The 25,031-nt window shown below is 47.6% G+C and overlaps 1 protein-coding gene and 1 non-coding gene across 2 annotated transcripts; one reads left to right on the plus strand and one right to left on the minus strand.

Moving 5' to 3' along the window:
- Window positions 1-511: 511 nt before the first annotated feature.
- On the minus strand, window positions 512-23,423 carry PABPN1 (poly(A) binding protein nuclear 1). Its single transcript, XM_049768974.1, has 14 exons — window positions 23,293-23,423; window positions 22,913-23,000; window positions 22,022-22,461; window positions 21,264-21,405; window positions 20,289-20,392; window positions 6,508-6,596; window positions 6,311-6,402; window positions 5,610-5,965; window positions 5,275-5,389; window positions 4,178-4,245; window positions 3,737-3,843; window positions 2,723-2,810; window positions 2,492-2,643; window positions 512-1,429 (listed from the first exon to the last, which is right to left on the minus strand). Exons 3-14 carry the CDS (start codon window positions 22,451-22,453, stop codon window positions 1,390-1,392), a joined length of 1,785 nt encoding a protein of 594 aa, XP_049624931.1. The 5' UTR covers window positions 22,454-22,461; window positions 22,913-23,000; window positions 23,293-23,423; the 3' UTR covers window positions 512-1,389.
- Window positions 12,667-12,882, plus strand: LOC126002972 (small nucleolar RNA U3). Its single transcript, XR_007493540.1, has one exon. It is a non-coding gene; the product is annotated as a small nucleolar RNA U3 (small nucleolar RNA).
- Window positions 23,424-25,031: the final 1,608 nt, after the last annotated feature.

The following is a 25,031-nucleotide window of genomic DNA, read 5'->3' on the forward strand; positions in this document are numbered from 1 at the left end:
AGGAATTATTCCTGTCAGCCAGAGATAGCATGAAGGTAAGGTGTTTGCCTTGCATATAGAAGGACAATGGTTCAAATCCTGGCATCCCATATGTTCCCCGGTGCCTGCCAGGGGGAACTTCTGAGCGTAGAGCCAGGAGTAACCCTTGAGCACTGCTGCCGGTGTGACCCAAAAATAAAAAAATAAAAATACTATCAAGCACAGATCACATGGGATGTCAGGGATCAAACCCAGGTCTACCTATATAAGGTAAACAGCCTACCCACTGTGAAATCAATCGGCCTCTAGCCATTCTCATTTAAGTGCCAACAAGGCCTCCTGCTAGGGAGAAAACCCATCACCCATAACTAAATACATTATGTTCCTGCTACTTGCAACTTAAACTCCTACTCCTTAATTTCTAAATGTTTTCCTTCTAAATACCATTATTTCCAGAGGGGCGTTCACAGCCATCTGGGATCTAAGAGAAAATAGGAAGATAAATAATCCTTACACCTAAAAGGCCAAACAATTTTTATTTTCAAAAACAACTTTATTCATGACACATATTAAAAAAAACTCCCACCCCTGGAAATGAGCTAAAAAAAATAAACAAAATCCACCTCCCACCTCCCTGTTTCCACTTCCTCCCATTCCCTCCAAATAAAAGGGAAAAAATAAGCAAAGAAAAAAACAAAAAAAAACAAAACAAAACAAAAAAAACCTGAAAAACAAACAAAAAAACTTCCCAAAATCCCCAAAACAAGTTAGTGCATTTCCCCAGGGGGCGGGGAATTTACACTGGAGCCGCTGGGAGCGGAATGGAGATCGTCCGGCTACAGAAACCTGCAAAGAAAGACACTCAAAACAGAAAAAGAAACACAAAAGGAAACAAAACAGATCACCAGGCAATCTGGAAGGGCAGGGAGCCCAAGAGGAGGTTGGGGCAGGTGGGAGACCTGGCAAGACAGGAGCGAGCAGGCTGGACGGAGAGCGAGGGAGAAGATGGAGGGAAGGTGACAAGCAGAACAGTTTGGTGTCCTTCCAGAGCCCTGGGTAAAAAAAAAGCCCTACCACCCATGCCCACCTACCCTTCAGCAGCCCCCAAGGGGGTGAAGCGGGACAGTGAAACATGGGGAGCAGCTTGTGCAATTGAGACGTGTCCACGGCGAGTCCCCAGAGCGAATGAGCAGCCCTCTGCCCCACCCCCTGGGCCTTCCCCTACTCCCCCAAAGCAGGTCCCTCAGCAGTTAGTTATGGGATTCTCCCCCCTTCCACAGTATATCTTTTTTTTTAAAAATATTTTTTTCCATCAAGGTCATCTTCTGTGTTTCTTTTTTTTTTTTAATTCTTTTTTTTTTTTCCTTCTTTCCTCTTTTTTCCTCTCTCTCCTCCTAATACACACTTTTTTTAGTAAGGGGAATACCATGATGTCGCTCTAGCCCGGCCCCTGGAAGAAAGAAGGAGAGTTAGGTGTCAACATGATCACTACATAGTTCAATACAAGCCCCACCCCGTGGGCCTTTGCCCCAGTTAGCAAAGGGATGGGGATACATTTTCACAAGCCCAAGACTGACCCCACAATCCCAGAATAGTGATAGACCTAGCAAATGGGAAGGGGTAATTAACAGAAAATTAATTTGAACACTGGCAGTAAAGAAGTGCATCTGAGTTATAGGGGCAAAAAGAAAAAAACTCACTGCTTATTCCAGTAACCCCCCCTTTGTTTTGGGGCCACATTTGGTGACACTTTGGGGTTGTTGCTCCTGCTAGGTTTGGGAGACCATATGGGATGCCAGGGATTAAAAGCAGTTAGGGCATTTGCCTTGCACACAGCAAGGTACTGGCTGGACCCAGGTCGGCAAAGGCAACAACACCCTGGCTGTTGCTGCTGTGCTATCATTCTGGCCCGTTTTTTTCCAATTCTAAAGAGCTCTTCCACTCTAGGCCCTCACCATTATTAGGTCCTTAACTCTGAGGAGCAGAAAAACATCACATGGGAAGCCAACCTAACCTGGCTAGATAAGCACAAATATCAACATGAAAGAAAAGTCCAGTAAAAACAATATGGGCACCACACTAGGACGTGAGAAATTGAGTCTTGTAGACTAGTTTCATTAGAGTAAATAGCAATATTCTCCCAGAGAATGCAGAGGAGGATCAACTACCTCTGATACTTTTGCAAGGGAGGCCTGTAAACTCTCTAATAGAAAGTAACAAATGTTGGTTAAACCCTTTGGGGCTCTAAGCCCATTCCCAACTTCCTGGTGTGAACACCTTTACTGCCACCAACTTTGGGGGTGTGGGGGCCAGCAGTCAGTGATCCAGCCCTCATCACCAAGTCCTGCTACAGAAAAAGAGGTTGAGACTGGTCGCCGGGCCTGGCCTGTAACTACATTCCTCACCCTGCACAGACAGGATGCAGAGGCAGGGTAAGGGAGGGTGGTTCCTCAGACCAGAAGTATATAGGGCTCATGGGAGGCGGGAAGAGGAGCAGCCCATCTATCCTGACCTGTAGATGCGACCCCGGGGCCTGGTGTTAAAAGGACTGTAGAGCCGAGAACGGGAATTGCTGTAGTTGGTGGTCCGGGCTCGGTATCGGGCTCGTGGGAAACCCCGGTCTGTTGTGCTGATCCCTGGTCTGTTGGTTCGTTTTGGGATCACCTGAGAGCAAGGGACTGTTAACAGAAAGCCTCAGAGTCAAGATATAGTATTTATGTATCAGCAAGAGCATGACACTTACCTTTATTTGTCTTCCTCTAAACAAGGACTCATCTAAGGCCAGAGAAGTCCTCACTGACTCTTTGTCTGAGAACTCTATATAAGCAAACCTAAAAAGAGGAATTGTCTTTTTTATGTAAGGTTACAAAAAAAACCCAAAAAACAAAAAACAAACAAACAAAAAAAAAACAGCTCACAGGTCAAAACCAACTTGCAGGCAAGCTTCGGGTACATTTTGGGCCACATTTAATCTTATGATGGAATTTTGGAGGGCACGTAAACCAAAGTTGACTCCACACGAAGAGTCCTAAATCCTGTCCTACTTTTCTTTTAAAAGATCTTAAAACATGGGCCCGGAGAGATAGCACAGCGGCGTTTGCCTTGCAAGCAGCCGATCCGGGACCAAAGGTGGTTGGTTCGAATCCCGGTGTCCCATCTGGTCCCCCGTGACTGCCAGGAGCTATTTCTGAGCAGACAGCCAGGAGTAACCCCTGAGCAATGCTGGGTGTGGCACAAAAACAAAAAAAAAAAACAACGATCTTAAAACATGGGGCCGGTGAGGTGGTGCTAGAGGTAAGGTGTTTGCCTTGCAGGCGCTAGCCAAGGAAGGGCTGAGGTTCGATCCCCAGGCGTCCCATTTGGTCCCCCCAAGCCAGGGGCGATTTCTGAGCGCTTAGCCAGGAGTAACCCCTGAGCATCAAATGGGTGTGGCCCCAAAAACCAAAAAAAAAAAGTCTTAAAACAAATTTCTAGATACTCTTCGAAAAATACTTAACAGTTCACATCAAGGAAGGACGACTACCACATGGCAAGAAAGCTAACCCGAGCCTCTCCTTCCCCTCCAGTCCATAATCCCACCCAGCCCAGCCCAAACAACAAGTTTAGCCCTAACCCTTCTGGTCTGTTAAGGTCTTCAGTTGCAAACCCCATTAGTGCCCTAAGTTAATAGACACAGCACCTGCTTTAAGTTAACTTACTCTGCTCTATAAAACATTATTTTGTTTTGAAAACCTTCTTAATTTACTTCCCCACTTACCCTTTGGGGTGGCCACTAAATTTGTCACAAAGTATGGTGACACGGTTGACAGAACCACAGCCATGAAAGTGTGCTTCCAGCTCTTCTGCTGTTGCACCGTAGTCCACCTGTGGGATGTGTTGGGGGCAGAGGAGGGAAACATTTCACACGTACTGGGAAGGGGAAAACATCCATCTCACCATATATATCCTATGAGACCCTTCACACATACCAGTGTATTCTCACCCATGTTTCTAGGGAACAAATCTTTCCCACCCCAGTCTCTGAATCGGATCAAAACCTCAGAAATTATTGATCACCATTACCTTTCAACACCTCTAAACCTTTGACTTGCATTCCCCCACAATCCATGACCTGTATTGTATTATATTATATTATATCCTGGACACATTCCTTTTAAGGCTCCCCCAGCCCAATCAGGCATACATTGCCAATACATACATTGCCAACATAGATGGACCGTGCATCAGCTTCCATCTTCTCCTCAATGGACATGATCACTGGGCCAGCTTTGAGGAAAATAAAAAAAAAAAAAGAGAGATTCAGAAAGAGGACATGCTGTCTACTTGACCGGAAAAACAAAACAAAACAAAACACGGCGATGGTCAGTATGTCTATCTTGTTCACACACACACACACACACACACACACACACATATATTCCTGAAACAGCACGGAATAGTCTAGCACACATAGCTACTCCAGACAACATAAAAAGGTTATAAGAATCTTAAAAGACCAAAGAAAAGGGCCCGGAGAGATAGCACAGCGGCGTTTGCCTTGCAAGCAGCCGATCCAGAACCTAAGGTGGTTGGTTCGAATCCCGGTGTCCCATATGGTTCCCCGGGCCTGCCAGGAGCTATTTCTGAGCAGACAGCCAGGAGTAACCCCTGAGCATCGCCGGGTGTGGCCCAAAAAACAAAACAAAACAAAAAAAAGACCAAAGAAAAACAAAAGGGTCACTCCCACCCCCGAAGCCAAGTCCCTCTCTTGAATGGCTTCAGGCATTCAAGAATCAGCCATGCCGGGGCCTTGCAGGACTAAAAGGGGGAACTTCCGCCAAAATCTGGGCCGAGTGGTTCGCCAGCCAACTCGACGAGAAGGGTCTGCAAGTTAAGGCCGATAGTGAGACTTGAAGGTCAAATGCCACCGGAGCGGGGCCGTCTCAGCTCGGAGGGGTAGAAGCGGCCGAGTCAGAACAAAGAGCAGCAACACAGCTGGGGCCAGGGACAAAGAAAGGAGAGAGAGAGGAGCCGAGCAGCCCGGGGGTGGGGGACACACGGCTTCCCCCCGGCCTCGCAAAGGTCATCAGAGGCGCACACCGAGAGCCTCGAAAGAGACTCCGGGCGACGCGGCACCTGCCAGCAACAATGGCTCTGCGGGCGGGCCAGACGGTTCGATTCCAAAGTCCGGGGCCTGCCGCCTCCCCGCATCCCCAGCTAGCTAGCTAGCCAGCAAGCAAGCACACCACCAGCACCCGGCGAGCTTTGGGGACAGGCTCACGCCGAGCCGAGCGAGCGAGCCAGTGAGCAACGAACCATTGCCCGGAGGCGGGCTCATGTTCATCTGCTTCTCCACCTCGTTCTGGAGCTCCTTGAGCTTCTCCGCTTCCTCCTCCATCTCCCGGACGCGGGCTTTGATCGCTTCCAGCTCCTGCGGCGGGGAGGGGCGGGGAGGGGTGCGGAGGGCGAGAGAGGGAGTTGAGGGGCGCCGAGGCGGCGGCGGAGGGGCCGGCCGCAGGCCCCGGACCCCCGCTCCCCGCTCCCCGCCGGGAGCCCCGCCACGCTCCGCCCCGCCCCCACCCCGCCCGTGACCCGGCGGGCGGCCCGCTCCCCGCAGGCCTCCGCCCGCGCCCGCCCGCGCCCGCCCTCACCGGGTCCTCGATGGCGCCGTCCCCCGGGTCCCCCTCGACCAGGCCCGGCTCCTCCTCCTCCTCCTGGCCGCCGGCCGCTCCCGAGCCAGGCCCGGGGCCCGGAGCTCCTGGGGGGGCGCGGGGCCGGGGCGGCTCCTCTTCGGGCTCGGGCTCCGGCTCGGGCTCCAGCAGCAGCTCCCCCGGCTCCAGCTCCTCCGCCTCCAGGCCGTTCCCGTAGTCCCCTGCGCCCCCCGGGGCCCCCTCCCCGGCCTCCCCGCCGGCCCCGGGCACAAGATGGCGCCGCCGCCCCGGCCCGGAGCCCCGACCGCCCGCAGCCCCCGCTGCCGCTGCCGCCGCCGTCGCCGCCGCCATCGCCGCTCAGACTGGGGCCCGCCGCTCGGCGATTGGAGAGCCGCGCCGGCCACGCCGCGCGCTCATTCGCCCGGCCGCCTGTCCGTCACCGCGAGCTGCCGCCCCATTGGCAGGGGAAGCCTGGCAATCAGATAGGGCTCCCGCCCCTAAGGCGGGGCGTGGAGCACAACCCTCGAATCCCGTTCGGGGCTACTTGGCTGTCAATCAACGCGTCCCGCCCCCTCCGAGTCCTTAGGTAACAATGCAGCCGCGCTGTGACGACATCCGGCTTCTTATTCCCCGCCTACGGGCGGGCCCTCGAGGTATAACGCAGGCGCTGATTGGTCAGTGAATAAGCGAGTCGTAAGAACCGAGCTTCCGAGCGCCTCGCCGCCGTGGCTCGATCTCAGACGCCGATTGGTCCGGGAGGGTCGAAGGGACGCCCGCCTCGTGACAGGTGACCCTAAAGCGCGACGGGTGGCGGGGCAGACCGCCTGGGAAACCCGGTCATGTGACTGGCCCTTAGGGAGGCCGCCATCTTGACACGACTGGTGGTTCACTTACTTACTTGGTGTTGGTTGGTAGGCCGAGGCTGGGAATTCTGCGGCTCCGGAAACGGATTTTCTGGCTAGAAAAGTACCAGTAGTTGGGATGGGACTAGAAATGGCGGATTCCGAGTTGAAGCTATCGGGACACGGCTTATTCTTCGGTTAGTAGCACCAGCCTGTTTTCCTGACCAGAAAGCATGGAGAGGCCTCTCTGGAGCTTTCAAGTCCTGGCTGGGCAACTTCGGAGACTTTTGCTCGTGCCCTACTTTCAGCTCGTGTTCTGACTTGGTTGGACTGTTATTTACTAGTCCGAGTCACCCACTATTCCCCAACCCTACCCAACCCACCTGGCTGTCCTTTGCTACCCAACTAAAGGCTCTAACTTTTGTGGCCACACCTGACAGTGCTCACGTGCTACCCCAGGCCGTGTTCAGAAGTGACCCCTGACACTGTTCGGGGGAACAAGCATGGCACTGGAGATTTAAAACCGGTTGGCTGCATGCAAAGCGAGTGTCCTATTTCCTCACCAAATCAAGGCTCAGAACACTTTACCAACTGGAATACTTAAAGTTTCCACATTCTGTTGTAATAATTGCACCTGCATCCATATCTTTGCCACAACAGTACACGAAGTTATTACTAACCAGACCACCAGAGCAAAGCTTGTTCATCACCTTGCATTTTAATCTTTCCACGGGGTAACTTGTAAATCTTTTCCCCTTCTGACAAAGGAACCTATAACCTGCACTATGCTTTCTTATTTGGGGGCCACACCCAGCAGTGCTAAGGTGTTACATCTGGCTCCACTCAGGAATCACTCCTGCCAGCTCCGAGAACCATAGATCAAACCCCGAGGGCTGCTAGAAAGTAAAGCCCCTTACCCACTCTCCAGTCCCTACACTGCCATTTTTATCATTTTGTTTCTGTATGTTACAGGGGCTACATTGGGGTATTGCAGTAACAGGATTAAATTCAGGGTCTCTGGTCAGAGGATTAGTACAGCTAGCTATTCAGGTTGTTGTCGTGCACACAGCTGTCCTTAGTTCAATCCCAAATTGCCACCAGGTGTAATCCTTGAGCACTGTCAGGTGTGGCTCCAAAACCAAAAATAAAAACAAACTCAGGGAATCTCAGATGCTAAGCATGTGATCTCCATTTGAACCGTGTCTCCCTGCCCACTTTATAATTTTGTGCTGATTTCCTGGAAGAGGTTGTGAGCACCTGGAGATGAGAGATTAAAGCCTGTTTATGGGGCCGGGAAGGTGGCGCTGGAGATAAGGTGTCTGCCTTGCAAGCGCTACCAAGGAACGGACCGCGGTTCGATCCCCCGGCGTCCCATATGGTCCCCCCAAGCCAGGGGCGATTTCTGAGCACATAGCCAGGAGTAACCCCTGAGCGTCAAACGGGTGTGGCCCAAAAACCAAAAAAAAAAAAAAAAAAAAAAAAAAAAGCCTGTTTATATTTGTATCTCCACTCTTGAGCAGTATGTGGAGTATACTGTGTTTATTAACCCAAGGGATGCATTGGTCATCATCAGGACTTACCCAAGCACTCCTTCAAGCCCCAAAAATCTCAGGACGGGTTTCTATCACATGGGAAAATCAACATACCAATGGGTAAAAATCTTTATCATAACCAAGACTGTGCCTTGAAAGGCAAAGGTTATTGTTGTTTCAGAACCATCCATTTATTACAAGGAAACACAACTATGCTGCTAAGTTTGCAAGCAGGATATTTAAAGCCTTATCCTCAGGTTGAGGAGTCAAAGACATTTGAATCCAACAAAATGTTGACCAAGCAATTCCAACAGGGCGTATGTGCGTGGCTAGGCAAGAAGATTTGGACAGTGATCCCTATTAGAAAACCCAAAGACTCAAAGTCTTAGTCTACTCCTATTCTTACTCCAGTCTTACTTTTTCTCACAATTCCTTACCTAGGAAAGGGGGCAGGGGGCCAGAACAGTCACAGTTGCTTAAAGTATCACCTAGAATGATTTCATTTAGTCACATCAGCTGGGGTAACCAGAATTGAGTACCAAAGGCTACAAAATTATGAATTTACTGGAAGAAATATATTTTCCGTTAATCTTTATCCTAACCAAGATTTTAATGGTTTATTGCTACCTAATTCAATCAAGCACAGCAACCATGGGAACTGTTATTTAAAAATAAATAAGGAGCTGGAAAAATAGTACAGTGGGGTAGGGCATTTACCTTACATGAGCAGATCCATCCCTGGCAACCGTCTGGTTCCCACAAGCCCTCCAGAAGTAATTCCTGAGTGCAGTCAAGAGTGATGACTGTACATTACTGGGTGTGGCTCAAACACAAAACCACAACAAAATAATGCCCCTGGATCTTTTTTTTTTTTTAATCACACCTGGCAGAGAGTAGGTACTACTGTTTGGAGGACCATGTGGCTCCAGGAAAGGAACCCAGGCCAGCTGCAGAGGCCTGCATATCGAGCCATTTCTGGGTCTCTGAATTCTGATTTTGCTAAGCAACCTTTTATTTTTCTTTCTGTCTTTTTTTTGGCCATACCTAAGTGCTAAAGGCTTACTCAGGGCTCTATGCTCATGAATCATTCCTTGTGGGGCTCTGGGAACCATATGTGATGCTGAAGATGAAACCTAGGTTGGTCATATAAGCACCCTACCCACTGTACTCTCTCTCTAGCCCATGCACTTCTTTGCACAAAGCAGTATGCTATTATTATTATATTATCTCACTGAATTTTCACAGTAACTCTATAAAGTGTTTCCCAAACCAATACCTTATATGTAGGGAGGAGTGAAATAATGTGCCCAAGTCATAAAACTAATTAAAAGTGAGCAGGGAATTCAAAACCAGCTTTCAGAGCTCAGATTAAAATACTATAAGGTCTACTTTAATACACAAAGATACATTTTGTATGGTGATGAAAATAGAAAAACAGTAAATTCCAACAATAAAGATTTAGGCAAACTATAATTACATCCAAAGATAATGCACCTGTTAAAAGATTTACACAGTGCGATAACATGCAAAAATAATTTTTGTTAGGCCAAAATAGAATATAAAATTATATAGAAATATGATTACAGCTAGGTATATATGATTTTAAAAACACACACAGAATTTGGCCTGTGAGGGTAAAAAAGGACAAGAACCAGTACAATCTTTTCTTTGGCAATAAGTACCAAAAGTTTTCAAAATATTAAGATTTCTCATCCGGTTATTATATTTTTATAATCTGTTCTAAAATAATTTATGGACTAGATAAGCATTTGCAAATATGTTCATCAAAGTGAAAAAATATAAACAATTTTAATGTCCAAGCAGGCTACTGTATACACATAGATGCAATTTTCTATAGTCATTATACCTTCAAAATGTTTTTAATGACAAGGAAAAATGCTTGCAGCATAATCATAAACAGAATGCAGTAGACAAAATTTTATGTACAGTTTGATCTTAAAATATAAGCTCAGATAAAAGATGTGAAAGAAATATGCCAAAATGTTAACAGTTGTTCTCTCTGGGTAGTAGGATTATAACTGATGCTCTTCTGTATAATTTTCTATGATCTATGATTTTTCCACAATTATATTATTTTTATTTAAAAGAAGAAAAGCATGGGTCCCCAGACCTTAGATAGTAACAATAATGTCAAATAAGAGAGAAAAAGAAAAACTTGGGGTCAGAATTTCAATTCTGATGTAGAGTACATGCTTTTCATGTATTAGGCCAAGCAAAATTTGGATCCCCAGTAGCCCCAAAATTAAAAAAGTATTAAGTAATACACTCTAACTTCCATACATACTCTAATAGGCATAATTGCTTTACAGAGAAACACATTAAAAAAAGATTTCTGAGGAGATAGAACATTGGGTATAGTGCCTATCTTGCACACTGCCTACTGGGGCTCAATCTCTGATACCACATATGGTCCCCCAGGCTCTGCCAGGAGTGGTTCCTGAGCACTACCAGTTTTGGCACTCAACCCAAAAACCAAATTGGTGACTTATAAAGATACCTGCCTATTAGACTGTAAACTGTAAATGGAATCCCACTTAATTAAATGTTGACTCCTACTGTCAATCACTATGTGCTGGATAAATGCTAACTGATCTTCTATAGTCTTAATATTTTGCCTATTGATTTACGGAAAACTTAAGAGGGCTGGAGCAATAGCACATGGGTAGGGTGCTTGCCTTGTATACAGCAGACCTGGGTTCAATCTCTGGCATCCCATATAGTTCCCTGAGCCTGCCAGGAGTGATGACTGACCACAAAGCCAGGAGTAATCACTGAGTACCACCAATGTGGCCCCAAAACAAAACAAAAAAGAAAACACTGAGACAAGTTTCTCTCTTAATGAATATTTTAAGAATTAGTGTAGGGGCCGGGAAGGTGGCGCTAGAGTTAAGGTGTCTGCCTTGCAAGCGCTAGCGTAGGACGGACCGCGGTTCGATCCCCCGGTGTCCCATATGGTCCCCCCAAGCCAGGAGCGATTTCTGAGCACATAGCCAGGAGTAACCCCTGAGCGTCAAACGGGTGTGGCCCAAAAATCAAAAAAAAAAAAAAAAAAAAAAAAAAGAATTAGTGTAATGAAAAAATTAAAAAGAATTAGTATAATGGTGCAACTTTCCTTCAGTTAACTTATCAATAGAGGGCCATGGAGTCTGAAGAAAATGAAAACTTAGTGATGGTATGACCTCTAAGGAAAAATGTGCTCACAAAATGGAAAGATCAATAAAATTGAGGAAAATAATCAGTAAAAAAAGTACAAGGGCAACACTACTTGGGCGTAGAAAGAAATGTTTCCAGACAACATGAATATTTTATTTCACCTCTATTTATAGCTCCTGCTTTCAAATTTTTCTAGTTACAATGGTTCTCTATACATCTAGAATTATAGTATTGGGACTAGAGAGATAGTACAGTGGGTAAGGTGCTTGTCTTGCTTGGAATTGGACTGTTTGATCCCTGTACCCCCATGGTCGCCCAAGAACCTCTAGAACTGATTCCTAAGTGCACAGCCAAGAGTAACCCCTGAGCAACTCTAGGTGCAACAGTGTCTTATATATGATAACCACTACTCATACATAACTTCTGAACACTTGGAACATAAGTAGTCAGAACTGAGATATGCTGAAAGTGTCAAAAATATATGGCATTTGGGCTAGTTATAGTACAGTGGTCAGGGCACATTGCCTTGCACATGGCCAACCCAGGTTCCATCCCTGGCACCCCATATTTGGCCCCTGAGCACTGCCAAAAAGTGATCCCTGAGCACAGTCAGAAGTCACCACCCTTAAGCATTGCTAGGTGTGCTCTCCCTCAAAATAAAAGGGCATGGCATCTCAAATACTTTGTGTGTTGTGTATGTAAACATTTCCATGGGATTATTATGTTACTAATCCAACCCTGATCAGTGATTGTACCTAGGGCATATACACAACATTTGTGAAATAAAAAAAAGGCTGTAAAATAACTTAATAAAATAACTTTAGCAGTATCTCAGAGACAAGAGAGATGAGGGCTGATAGGTGCAGCTCATGACATGAAGCTCACCACATAGAGTGATGAGTGCAGTTAGAGAAATAACTACACTGAGAGCTATCGTAACAATGTGAATGAATGAGGGAAGTAGAAAGCCTGTCTTGAGTACAGATGTGGGTGGGGTGGGGAGGAGGGAGATCTGGGAAATTGGTGGTGGGAATCTTGCACTAGTGAAGGGGGGTGTTCTTTACATGACTGTAATCATACAACTACACCGTATTTGTAATCATGGTGTTAAAATAAAGATAATTTAACAATAAAAAAATTGGGGGATGGGGCCGAAGAGATAGCATGGAGGTAGGGCATTTGCCTTGCATGCAGGACGATGGTGATTCAAATCCCGGCATCCCATATGGTCTCCCAAGCCTTCCAGGAACGATTTGAGCGTAGAGCCAGGAGTAACCCCTGAGTGCTGCCGGGTGTGACCCCAAAACAAAACAAAAAAAAAAGAATTGGGACTGGAATAGGGTACTTGCCTTGTATACAGCCAACCTGGGTTAGATCCCTGGCATCTCATATGATCTCCTGAGCCTGCCCGGAGTGATTCCTGAGGGCAGAGCCAGGACTAAACCCTGAGCACAGCTGACTATGGCCCCCTAACAGAACAAAACAACAAAGAAAGAATTGTCTAATATTAAGATTATACTTTCAGGGATCATTTCTATAGTGGGTTACTAGAGAAGTTTCTCTGATCATGTAGAGCACCTGACACCAAGAGGAGTCAGAGCATCTCTCCTGAGGGTGAAGCTGGTTCTAGATGTGACTGCTGTGGCTTCTGCGACTGCCTTTTGCCACTGATGATAGTTCTTCCCTTCCTTTGGAAGGGTTAGAGGGAGAGGATGCAGTCTGAGTTTATAGAGAGGACATACATTATTCCAGTTTGTTTTTGGATACACAGCTGGCTGTGCTCAAGGCTTACTACTCCTGGCTCTGTACTCAGGGCTCACTCCTGGTGAGCCTGGGAGACATTGTGGGATGTTGGGATAGAACCGGGGTTGACCACGTACGAGGCAAGAACCCTACCCACTATCACTCTGGCCCCTCCTTTTGATTTTTTTTTTGTTTTGTTTTGTTTTTTTGTTTTTGAGCCACACCCGGTGACGCTCAGAGGTTACTCCTGGTTATGCACTCAGAAGTCGCTCCTGGCTTGGGGGACCATATGGGACGCCGGGGGATCGGACCGCGGTCCGTCCAAGGCTAGCGCAGGTAAGGCAGGCACCTTACCTCCAGCGCCACCGCCCGGCCCCTCCTTTTGATTTTTTTTTTGTTTTTGTGGGGTTTTTTTTGTTTTTTTTTGTTTGTTTGTTTGTTTTTGGGCCACACCCGGCGTTGCTCAGGGGTGACTCCTGGCTATCCGCTCAGAAATAGCTCCTGGAAGGCACAAGGGACCATATGGGACACCGGGATTTGAACCAACCACCTTTGGTCCTGGATCGGCTGCTTGCGAGGCAAACGCCGCTGTGCTATCTCTCCGGGCCCCTCCTTTTGATTTTTAATCAAGCTATTAAGAATATATAAAGTGGGTCTTGAAAAATAACATAGTGGTATGGCATTTGCCTTAATGGTCACATCCCTGGTACCATGTGATTCTCTTAGCACTATGGAGAATGATCCCAGAGCACAAAGCCAGAAGTAGCTCCCAAGCACTGCTAGGTGTGACCGAACACCCAATGAAAAGAATATGTAAAACCATATATGTAACTTACATTTTATATATATTATATATATATATGTATTTTTGGGAGGGGGCAACACCCGGGAGGCGCTCAGAGATCACTCCTGGCACTGTGCTCAGAAACTGCTCCTGACAGGCTCGGAGGACCATATGAAATGCTGGAAATCTGGGGCCGGAGAGAGAGCACAGCGGCATTTGCCTTGCAAGCAGCTGATCCAGGACCTAAGGTGGTTGGTTCAAATCCCTCCCCACCCCCCCCACCCCGTGCCTGCCAGGAGCCATTTCTGAGCAGATAGCCAGGAGTAACCCCTGAGCACCACCGGGGGTTGCCCAAAAAAACAACAAACAAAAAATAAAAGCTGGAAATCGAACCCAGGTCTGTCCTGGGTCAGCGCATGCAAGGTAAACACCCTACCATTTGTGCTATCTCTCTGGCCCCATATATGTAACTTACATTATATTTCTACTGGACAGTGCTGACATAGAATATCAGTGTTTTGATCATTTACTTACCTCTATTTGGAAAGTCAAGCCTTATCTTTTAATACAAAGTCTGTTCTGACCTATCTTAATTCTTTTTTTTTTTTTTTGGTTTTTGGGTCCACCCGGCAGTGCTCAGGGGTTATTCCTGGCTCCATGCTCAGAAATTGCTCCTGGCAGGCACAGGGGACCATATGGGACGCCGGGATTTGAACCGATGACCTTCTGCATGAAAGGCAAATGCCTTACCTCCATGCTATCTCTCCGGCCCCCCTATCTTAATTCTTAAGAGGGGTGGTTTTAACAATCTTAATCTGGGGCCGGGCGGTGGCGCTAAAGGTAAGGTGCCTGCCTTGCCTGCGCTAACCTTGGACGGACCGCGGTTCGATCCCCCGGTGTCCCATATGGTCCCCCAAGCCAGGAGCAACTTCTGAGCACATAGCCAGGAGTAACCCCTGAGCGTTACTGGGTGTGGCCCAAAAACCAAAAAAAAAAACAATCTTAATCTGGCCAATCTTAACACCTTAAGAGGGGTGGTCATTTCAAATGAGAAGTAAATTTTAGAAAAATAGTTGTACAAGTTCCAGATAAATAGTACAGAGTAGGGCACTGGCTGAATTCAATCCCCATTACCCCATATAGTTCCCAAGTCTGCCAGGCGAGATCCCTAAACTTTGTTGACTTTGGCCAAAAAAAAAAACCAAAAAAAAACAAATAAGGGGCCGGAGAGATAGCACAGCAGCAGGGCGTTTGCCTTGCACGCAGCCGATGATCCAGGATGGCAATTCAAATCCCAGCATCTCATATGGTCCTCTGAGCCTGCCAGGAGAGACTTCTGAGTGCAGAGCTAGGAGAAACCCCTAAGCACCGCCACAGTGTGACCCAAAAACAAAACAAAACAAAACAAAAAAAAGTAATATTTTAAGGGGAGGAGAGGAGAGAAAAAAAATGACCAAAAGGGGCCGGAGAGATAGCATGGAGGTAAGGCGTTTGCCTTTCATGCAGGAGGTCACAGGTTCGAATCCCGGCATCCCATATGATCCCCCGTGCCTGCCAGGAGCAATTTCTGAGCTTGGAGCCAGGAATAACCCCTGAGTACTGCCGGGTGTGACCCAAAAACCACAAAAAAAAAAAAAAAAAAAAAAAAGACCAAAAAATTGTAATATTAAAAACTTTGTACCTTGGGGGCCATAGTGATAGAACAGCTAGCAGGGCTTGTCTTGCCCATGGCTGATACAGGTTTGATATCTAGCACTCCATATGATCCCCATACCATCTAGGAATGATCTCTGAGTGCAAAGTCAGGAGTAAGTTCTGAGCACTGCCACGTATCATCCCCCAAAAAATTACTTTTATACTTGGGTCTAAAGTGATAGTATGGTGGGGCCGGCACGGTGCCTAGGACCGCGGTTCGATCCCCGGGCATCCCATATGGTCCCCCAAGCCAGGAGCGACTTCTGAGCGCCTAGCCAGGAGTAGGAGTAACCCGAGCGTTACCGGGTGTGGCCCAAAAATTAAAAAAAAAAAAAGAGAGAGAGAGATAGTATGGCAAGTAGGGGTTTAGCCTTGTACATGACCAATCTGGGTTCAATACCTATTTCCCCACAAGGTCCCCTGAACACCACCAGGAGTAATCCCTGAATACTACCGGATGTGGTCCAAACCCCCAATTTTTTTTAATCGAAAGCTTTGTACCTGAAAAACTTATTTTACAATAAACATGCTTTATTTAAAAATAAATAAAACAGAAAATACTGAAAACAGGAGCCAGAATGATAATACAGCGGGCAGGGCATTTGCCTTGCACGTGTCTGACCTGGCTTCAATCCCCATCATTCCATAGGGTCTCCAAGCCCGCCAGGGGTGATTTCTGAGCACAAAGCCAGGAATAGCCCCTGAGCGCTGCCAGGTGTGTCCCCAGATCCAAAAACAAAAACTGAAAACAAAAGGACAAAGTTATATGAGATAATCACTGTTATTTTGGCATATACTCTTCCTGAAGATTCAGTATACAAATATAGTACACAAAGATAAACAAATGGAATCATGCTGTATATTTTCTTTTAGCCTATAAGACTAAAACATCTTTCCATATCAATAAAAATATGTTTTATTCTTTTATGACTATTTAAATTACCTTAGAAATGAGGTGCTTAACATTAAACTATATTCATGTAACTTTGCAGTCCCACCCTACTAGTTACTTTTTTTATAGCATATCACCTTTTTTATATGAAGTTGATAATGTTAACAAATGTAAATTTTACTTATTTGGTTGCTTTTGTTTTCTTTACTAGAATGTATGTAACCATGCAAACCCAAAATGTTGGTTTTCTTCTCTACCTCAGTGCTTAGATCTGGGATTAGATCCAGAAATAATGCTTGAATTTTTGCTGCAGCATGAACGAATGACTAAAGAACTATATAGCGTTCCCTAATTTTTCTTCTAGTTGATTTTTCAAATATTGTTCAGTTTTATATCTTGCTTTTGTCCACATTTAAGGCAACTTTTAAAGTCTGTAAAGGATCTAATCATAAGTGAAAACAAAATCTGTAAACCATTCTTTTGCAAGAAAGTATAACCCAATTTATGTCATAAGTGCCTTATGGGACCAAAGCGATAATGCAGTGGTAGGGCGTTTGCCTTGCACGTGGCTGACCCAGGACAGACCTTGGTTCGATCCCCGGCGTCCTATATGGTTCCCCAAGCCAGGAGGGATTTCTGAGCCAGGAGCAACACCTAAGCATCACTGGATGTGGCCCCCGCCCCCCCCAAAAGTGCCTTTTGGAGAAACATCACAAAAATTATCTGAAAAATTAACAATCTATCGGTCCATTTAGAGAGCCTGAAATCTAGACTTATATATTAAACTACAGCATCATAGAGCCTATTTGGTTGAAACTGTATTGAGCTTGACTGAACAAGCTTAGAACCTACTATATCCCTGTTCAATGTTTCTATAAGAAACAATGGTGCAAAACTCAACATTGTATTTGCTGCCTGGTGTTATATAGCTGGTGTATCTACTGTATCACTCAGTGTCTTCCCAGAAGAGCCACAAAGCTTTTGTCCAGCTTCAGGAACTGATAGGCTTTTATTTTCCTAAGAGGAGCAGGAATCTCATGTTTTCAAACTTGCTTTAGCTGCCAAGCAGCTCAGAGCTGAACTTATAGCCAGCTTTAATATTCAGGAATATTGCTTATAGAACACTTTTCTGTACATTAATGTTCCTTTCTGCTGTCATCTTACTGTTATCTTTCAATTTACCTTTCACCCCTACTTTAAAATCTTTATTTTCTATTGTTTTGTCTTTTGTGTGTATTAGAGTAAGATGTTGTAAATGTTTTGGAAGTAGGCAAATATCAAGGAATCATTAAACCCATCACATTACTGTAGAGATAAATGCATTAGCTATCATTAGTCTAATATTAACTATGAAGAGCACCCAATTCCCTTTCGGCTACTGTCGTGTTCACCAAGCCACTCTCCGATTTTATGTCATGCCCTATAGATTTTTCTATAGAGATAGGAATATGTCACTGAATTCCTCTACATACTATATTTCTTATTACAGCTTAACATAGAAACTCCAATATAATCTGATTGCACTGAAATGTAAATTCCTGCTTGTAATTTAAAAGAGGAATCACTATTCCTATCAAATATGCTTTTAGACTAGACAGAAGGATAGGCTGAATAATTTCTGTAGATCCCATACAATTTAACTGTTTATATTAAAATAGAGGGAACTAGGAAAGGAAGCAGGAGCTCCATTTATGTCAGACTTAAAGTCCAAAGAAGGGACGGAGCTGGAAGAGGGGCTGGAGGACAGTAGGTGAGGCATTTGCCTTACACAGGCCGACTAAGGTTTGATTCCCTGAATCCCACAAGACCCCAAAGTACTACAAGGATTAATTTCTGAGCTCAGAGCCAGGAGTAACCCCTGAACACCCCGAGTGTGTCCGCCCCCCAAAAAAAGTCCAAAGAAGAAAATAGGATATTGGGAGAAATGTTCCAACATACTATACTTCTAATTAATGGCTGAGCCACAAATGGAGATTTGATAACTGTCTCTCATAAAGATTTTTGTAAATTGTTCTTTTTTTTGTTTTTGTTTTTGGGTCACACCTGGCAGTGCTCAGAGGTTACTCCTGACTCTACACTCAGGGATATGGGATATGGGATGCCAGGAATCAAACCGGGATCTGTCCTGGGTCAGCCATGTGCACGCCCTATCACTGTGCTATCTCTCCAGCCCCAAATTTTTGGTAAATTGGTTGGTTGGGTTTGAGTTTGAGTCTGTGGCCCTCCCAATATACATGCATTTACCTTATTAAGGCTTGGGTTGACTTGCTTGGCATTTTTTTTTCCCTTAATGTTGGCCCTTTCACAAATCCCTGTTCCTCTAATCCTTTCAAGGCCACCAAGAAATGATTGAATCAAAAAATGTCCTGACCCCCGAGCTATGCAATACAGAAGTCACAAACCCTGCTCAGTCCTTCTCATTAAACTTCTGGGCTTTATTATTTTTTTAATATGACCATTACATATTACACAAAAATAAAAGTCAAATGAACTTGGTATTTATAAATTATTAAATAAAAATACAGGAATATATATTTATATTTATAGAGCATTTTCTTTTCTTCTAAACTAACCAAATCTGTTCTCCCGCCATTTTATGATTTAAAAAAGTAAAATAGTATATGCCCTAGAATAAGTGGGAAATGGAATTAACTATCGCAGGACCTCGTTGCCCTACTTCTGCTCCTTCCTTGGCCTAAGCAAAGTCCCTATTTGTCCCTTTGGGCTCTAGAGAGCAAGAAACACCCACTCCACTGATTTGATATCTGGAAAATGGCAATTAGATTTCTTTTCCTTATGTATTTTTAAAAATGAAATGGATTTAAAAATTGGGAGCCATACTCAGCCTTCTTGGCCAAGAGCTAATCCCAAGGAACTATATGGCTCTAGAAGAGTCTAGTTTTCCCTGACAGGATGTTTGGGGTTTCCATTGCCCCTCAAGCTAAGAAGGCTGGGACAGGTCGAAACTGTCCATTGTGGTCCCACTCAAGCTACGCTTCTGGGATCAAGCCCTTTACCCTTTCAGAAAATCACCTCTCCCTCCACTCAGGCCAGCTCAATAACCTGACCACAAGCACCACAGCCTGTTTTGCTGGTAGCCCCAGGAGAGCTAAGAAAGACAGGCATCGTGGGCTCAAGGACAAGGTAAAGAGTCTGGCCCAGCATGGGCTCCATTCTGGAGCTGATGATCTAGTCAGTGGTTTTCCAAATTCTTTCAGCAGCAAACCCCTTAATGCAAGCAAAATCCTACCCTGAACCCCAATATGTACGACAACTACATGGGGATGCTGTTCTATTTGAGGGCAAGTCACCCAGCCTTCTCAATAACCCCATCCTACCTCCTCTTCCCCGAGGGCTCAAAGCCAATCCCCAGGAAACTTTGGGGCTCTGCCAAGTAGTTGGAAAACCAATGGCCAGTTTGTCCTGAGCAGTCAGAGACCCCCACCCCCCACCCAATTGCCTGCCATATAGACTGGCTCTGAGGTGCTACGACCAGCACACTCAAGACAGACCCAGTGGCACATGCAGTCTGCCACCAGTCCTATAAATATCATGAAAAAGCGCAGCCCTCTCTCAGAAGCAAAAGTCTGGGCTAAACACCTGAGGCCGATTTTGGTCCCACCTTCTAGTGAGTACAACTATGTTGCCACATTCTAGGACCAAGTGGGGAAAAAAAAATCTAACAAGAGTTCCTCCATGTCTAGCTAAGCTGATCAGTGCTCGAGGTCAAGGACAGGGTTCTAGAGCACTGTGTCTGGAGTCAACATTGGAGAGCAGCGATTTTAGCACCTTGCAAAGTGCAGCAGTGAGGTCTGGCTCAGGGCATGCATGTGGAGTGAAATGATTTATTTCTTAAGAGAAAGGCTGTCATTGCAACTTGTTCTCAAGGACCATGAACTCTTTAGTAAAGCATCATCAGACGACGAGGTATGGACAAGGAACACTCATGCACACAGTGTGGCTTTAGCAAACAGGTAAATGCTTCTAGGTGTGGAAGGAACTCTAGAACCCACCCACCTGGTCCTCAGTAAAAGCAGCACCAAAGCCTACGGCCCAGCAACAGTCCAGCCATGAGTCCACATCACCCTCACGCCCAAGGGGTTCAGAGCTGGAATGTTCCTCTGAAGGTATCAACAGTGTCATGAAGACCGTGCAGGCCCCAGACTATATTCTAGATCAGCGTATCTTTAACTTCCACACACTCCAAAGAAAAATCAATTCAAGCCTCCATTTAGGTTGAAGTTTGGGTACAGATGGTCCCGGACATAGGGAACACTGTGGGCACCAGTGGGCCACAGCAGGAGAGGAAGGGGATAGGCGGGTCCAGCTCCCTCCACCCAGAGCAGGCCCCACAGCACCCCTGGCCCTGCTTTTCTGTCAGAGCCCAGGAGGCAGCAGCAAGTGCATGTGGCACAATGAAGGGGGTTAATGAAGGAACAAGGCCCCAGGCCCTGCTGGCTGCAGGGAAGTGGCCCAAAGCCTGGATACAGTGTTTCTCGCTTAGCCTTGAGAGCTCAGGGTAAGGGAAGGAAGAGGGAGGGAGTGGGGAGGAGGAGCAGATAACTGCCCCAGATTCTTGACACTGCAAGAGGGAATGTACTCCTGGGAGAGCGCCTGCCAATAGCTCAGCCAAGCAGCATGCACAGGCGTGCGCGTGCACATGCACACAGGTGTGCAAGCAGCCCGACACCCAAGCTGCTATTCCCCAGGGAGATGCTACCAACAGAGATGACCCTTCTATCTCCCCCACCTTGGAATGACTCTGTCTCCTAACCCAGACTTTCCAAATACATTCCCAGTGCCTCCAGCTAATGCTTCCAACCACCTGCCTACCACATCCAGCTCTTCCACACACCACCTTTCTCCTCCTTGACTCTGTGTCCCGCCCATGAGTGCACCCAACTTCTTCCAAGGGCATTTCTCTGTTCCAATTCTGCTCTCCTGTCTGCCCAACACTCCTAGCCCTGCCTGGCCCTGCACCATCTCACTTGCTAGCAAAAAAGGCCCCTACAGTTACCAGGGCCCCCAGTGCCACAGCCCCCGTCAGCACTGTCCTCACTGAGGCCCAGTTCCCCTCCCGCAGCCGCCGAGCCTCCTCCAGGGCCCCGTCCCCGTACAGAGCTGTGAACGCCGCCTGTGGGAGAGAAGGGAAGTAGAGAAAGAAGGAGAAAGGGGTATCAGGAGAGGCAAGAGTGAAGAAGAGAGGAGAGGAAAAGTTCCAGTTCCAGCCACTGCAAGCCCTTCCCCACACCCAGCCCTTCTCTACACAGAGCCCTACAGATCCCCCCACCCTCCCTATAATCCAGGCTCATTCCCCCTCTCTCCCTCCAGGATACTCCCATCCTCGGCCCAAAATCCTGCTCAAAACTGTGGTAGGTCTCGCTTATCTAACCATCACCCATTTCTGGTCTCACCACTATCCACCCACCACCCCACACCATCCTTAATGCCACATACTTTAGTGTCCAAAATTTCTGGTGGCAGGACAAGCCATTTCCCTGAGGGCATTCCCCGAGGACTATGCGTCCAAGTCCTTTGGACCAGAAGCCCATACAGTTATAACTGAATGGCCAGCAGCCCTGGAGGGCAAAGTCCACCCTCATGCCCACAGTGTGGTAATCTGCTTCCACCCAAACTGGAGACTGAGCCCAGCCCTGGATTCTACCACCCGGCCGGCCCAGAGCCTCAACTCCCCTCTGGAGAGCAGCCTTGAGGCGAGATTGCAGAGTAGCATTGGAGAAGCTCCTTACCCAGCCCCCACTGCTGTGGATCCAGTCGGCCAGCCTCGTCTCCAGGTATGCTACCATCCACTCCTGCACCTGCCCCACGAGCGGCTCCATCTCCTTGTTGACACTCTCAGCACACAGCGCCGCTCCGAAGACAAAGAAGGCCACAAGGCGACCCCAGTTGGGGCCCCCTTGGAAGAGTTCGTCGGAGACCTGGGTGAAGCGTTGCTGGGCAGAACCTGGGGTCACATGCAGCTGGGCCGCCAGGTCGGAGAAGGTGCGCCGGAAGCGGGTCTCGAACTCATCTCCAGCCGCACGCATAGCTTGGTGCAGTGGATCAGCTGCTGGGCCCTCCCCGGGGCCTGCTCCACAAACATAACCCTTCTGCCTCAGTTTATATCCTACAAAGTCTGCCACCAGAGCCCGTGTATCTGGGGCTGAGGCGGGGGTCGCCATCCGGGCGGCTGCAAGAATCAAAGACCAAAGACTAGCATGAGGATGAGGCCAGGGACCCCTGAAGGGACCTTTTAGCCTTGGAGGATGCAGTGAGACAGGAAGAGGTGAGGGGTGGGAGGAGGTGCACAGAGATCACTAGACAGGAGTGAGAAGCTGGGAAATAAGATAGGATGAAGGGTGGGCTTGAGGTGCTGGCCAGCAGTCACAAAATGCCACACAAGTCTGCATCTATTCTTTAAACACTTGGGATTCTTTTGTCCAGAAGACAACACCAGCTCTGTGGCACATACATCCCCCATACCCCTCTACACAGAACACTTTTCTGGCCAGGGGAAGGGTCTGAGGGGCTCCCCAGAGGCACGGAGGGAGATGTTGGCAAGGCCACGGGCAGGGGAGATTGGGTGAAGGGAAAGGGGGAGAAGCAAAGGTTCCCCTAGGGCAGAGAAGGAAGACACTCACCCCGCCTGGATGGCAGTTCTTAGGGCCCAACGCCGGTGGCAAGGAGCCTCCAGCTGTGGCCTTTCATCCTCCTGGCCAGCGTGGAGCCCTGGGAATAGGAGGGGGTGATCAGAGAGAGGCAGGGAAGGCCGGGGTTCAGGGCCTGGCTTGAGAAGGGCTGGAGTTGCAGCTCCTGGGCCCCTGCCCCAAACACTGTGCCAGCTGTGTGGCCAAATCCATGTTTAAGGACTGTCCTCCCGGGGAAACCCAGGGCCAAGGGCTTCCTGCCGACACCTCCTCTACTCCCGACTCCCCAGGGCAGCCCGAAGGCCCAGCTCCTCCCTCCCCCGCACCCTCAGCGGGTTTCCAACCCCGCCTGCCTGCCAGGTTAGGGATCTCACGGGGTCAGGCCGCTGCCGGGATCCGGACTGTTTCCTGGTGCAGGAGCGGAGAGGGAGGGAGAGAGGGAGGAAAGGAGGGAGGGAAGGAAGGAAGGAAGGAGGAGGAGAAAGGGGGAGGGCCCGGCGCTGGGTGATGATGGGGCCCAAAGATGCGTCCGGAGAGAGGGGCGGGGCCAGGACGCAGGATTGGGAAGAGCCACAACCCGGGGAGAGAGGGGGGCCCCGGAAGGCTGGCCAGGGCCCAGCTCAGCTCCCGAGCCTCCAAGCGGCCTCTGGAAACCTCCAGGCAAATGCAACATTTCCTGAAGGTCTCTGATGTTCCGAGCACTTGTTGAACTTTTCCAGCCCGGGAATGAGTTCCAGAGAAGGAATGTGTTCCCAAGGCCTGTAGGCGCCTTCCCTGTATTTCACCTGCTTGGTCCTCCAGAATGTTTAGACCCAGAGTCTCATCTCGGTGGGCTGGGGCCTTAGCCAGGCATCTAAGAACCAGAGTTTATTTTAGGTCACAAGGGGCCGGCGCGGTGGCGCTAGAGGTAAGGTGTCTGCCTTGCCTGCGCTAGCCTGGGACGGACCGCGCCCAAAGCCAAAAAAAAAAAAAAAAGATATTTTAGGTCACAAGCAGTTTCTACAGGTAAATTTTTCATCTTGTGGGTCTTCGAATCGATTTTCTAAAGTTGCATCTCTTCAACGTGAGCTCTTCTCATGATGAGAAAAAACAGACAGTATAGGAGCATGGAGGAAATGATAGAATTCCTTAACCTTCCTTCCACCCTCCCATAACTTCTCTGTGTTCTAATAGGTTGTCAGCGTCTAAGTTGAAGTTTATCTTTCAGGTTTCATATACCCACATGCACTATTATCCCTGGGAGCTATTGATCCCAGCCCCTGCTGTGGGTGTGAAGCTGCCGGGCCACTGGAGGGCACTCTCGGGCATTCTGATTGGGTCCCATGGTCGCATGCTGGCATTTCTTTAACACTCGATTTGGAGGAACCCCCAAACAACAACCAGGAAACGGCAGCTTGAGCCCTCCTTTCTGCTGGTCTCCTCTGCATCTGCCGCCCACCTGCCCACTACTAGAAAAGCCAGGTCTTTTTTTTTTTTTTTTTTTTTACAATTACAACAATTTACAACAATTACAGCTAAGTATCTGTGTGTTTTGGCCTCCCCAACTTTATGCTGCACAATTCCTCAATCTATGGGTGAAGGGAATTAAATAATTTCACCAACCCACATCCTCAGACACCCAGACTCAATTGACTTCAAGTCTGACCTCGGTTCCAACCACAGTCTTATTTTACTTTTGTTCATAGACTAACTATTCCAGCTGCCAATAGTAAGGCAGTCTCCTTTTTTTTTTTTTTTTCCCTTTCTGTTTGGGGCTATACTTACTTGGTGCACAGGGGGCTACTACTACAGTGCAGGGGGGCTGTGTTGGCCAGGTATGGAATCTGAACCTCTTGAGCGCAAAGCCTAGGCTCTAGCCTAGACTTTTTTTTTGGGGGGGGGCACACCCATTTGATGCTCAGGGGTTACTCCTGACTAAGCACTCAGAAATTGCCCCTGGCTTGGGGGGACCATACGGGACACCGGGGGATGGAACTGTGGTTCTTCTTTGGCTAATGCTTGCAAGGCAGACAGACACCTTACCTCTAGCGCCACCTTACTGGCCCCTAGCCTAGACTTTTCAGTCATCTCCCCTGCCATATTTCTGGCTGCCTCCTTGAGAGTAGCCTAGTCT

The sequence above is a fragment of the Suncus etruscus genome, chromosome 2, assembly GCF_024139225.1.
Source record: "Suncus etruscus isolate mSunEtr1 chromosome 2, mSunEtr1.pri.cur, whole genome shotgun sequence".
In the NCBI taxonomy this organism is placed as follows: Eukaryota; Metazoa; Chordata; class Mammalia; order Eulipotyphla; family Soricidae; genus Suncus; species Suncus etruscus.

Excerpts from the sequence above, each read along its gene's own strand:
- PABPN1 (XM_049768974.1), bottom strand. The coding sequence starts at position 22,453 with ATGGCGACCCCCGCCTCAGCCCCAGATACACGGGCTCTGGTGGCAGAC. Across the intron at positions 2,644-2,722 it reads TTAGAGGAAGACAAATAAAG|GTGATCCCAAAACGAACCAA; the intron begins GTAAGTGTCATG and ends CCTTGCTCTCAG. Across the intron at positions 1,430-2,491 it reads CCCCGGGGTCGCATCTACAG|GGGCCGGGCTAGAGCGACAT; the intron begins GTCAGGATAGAT and ends TCTTTCTTCCAG.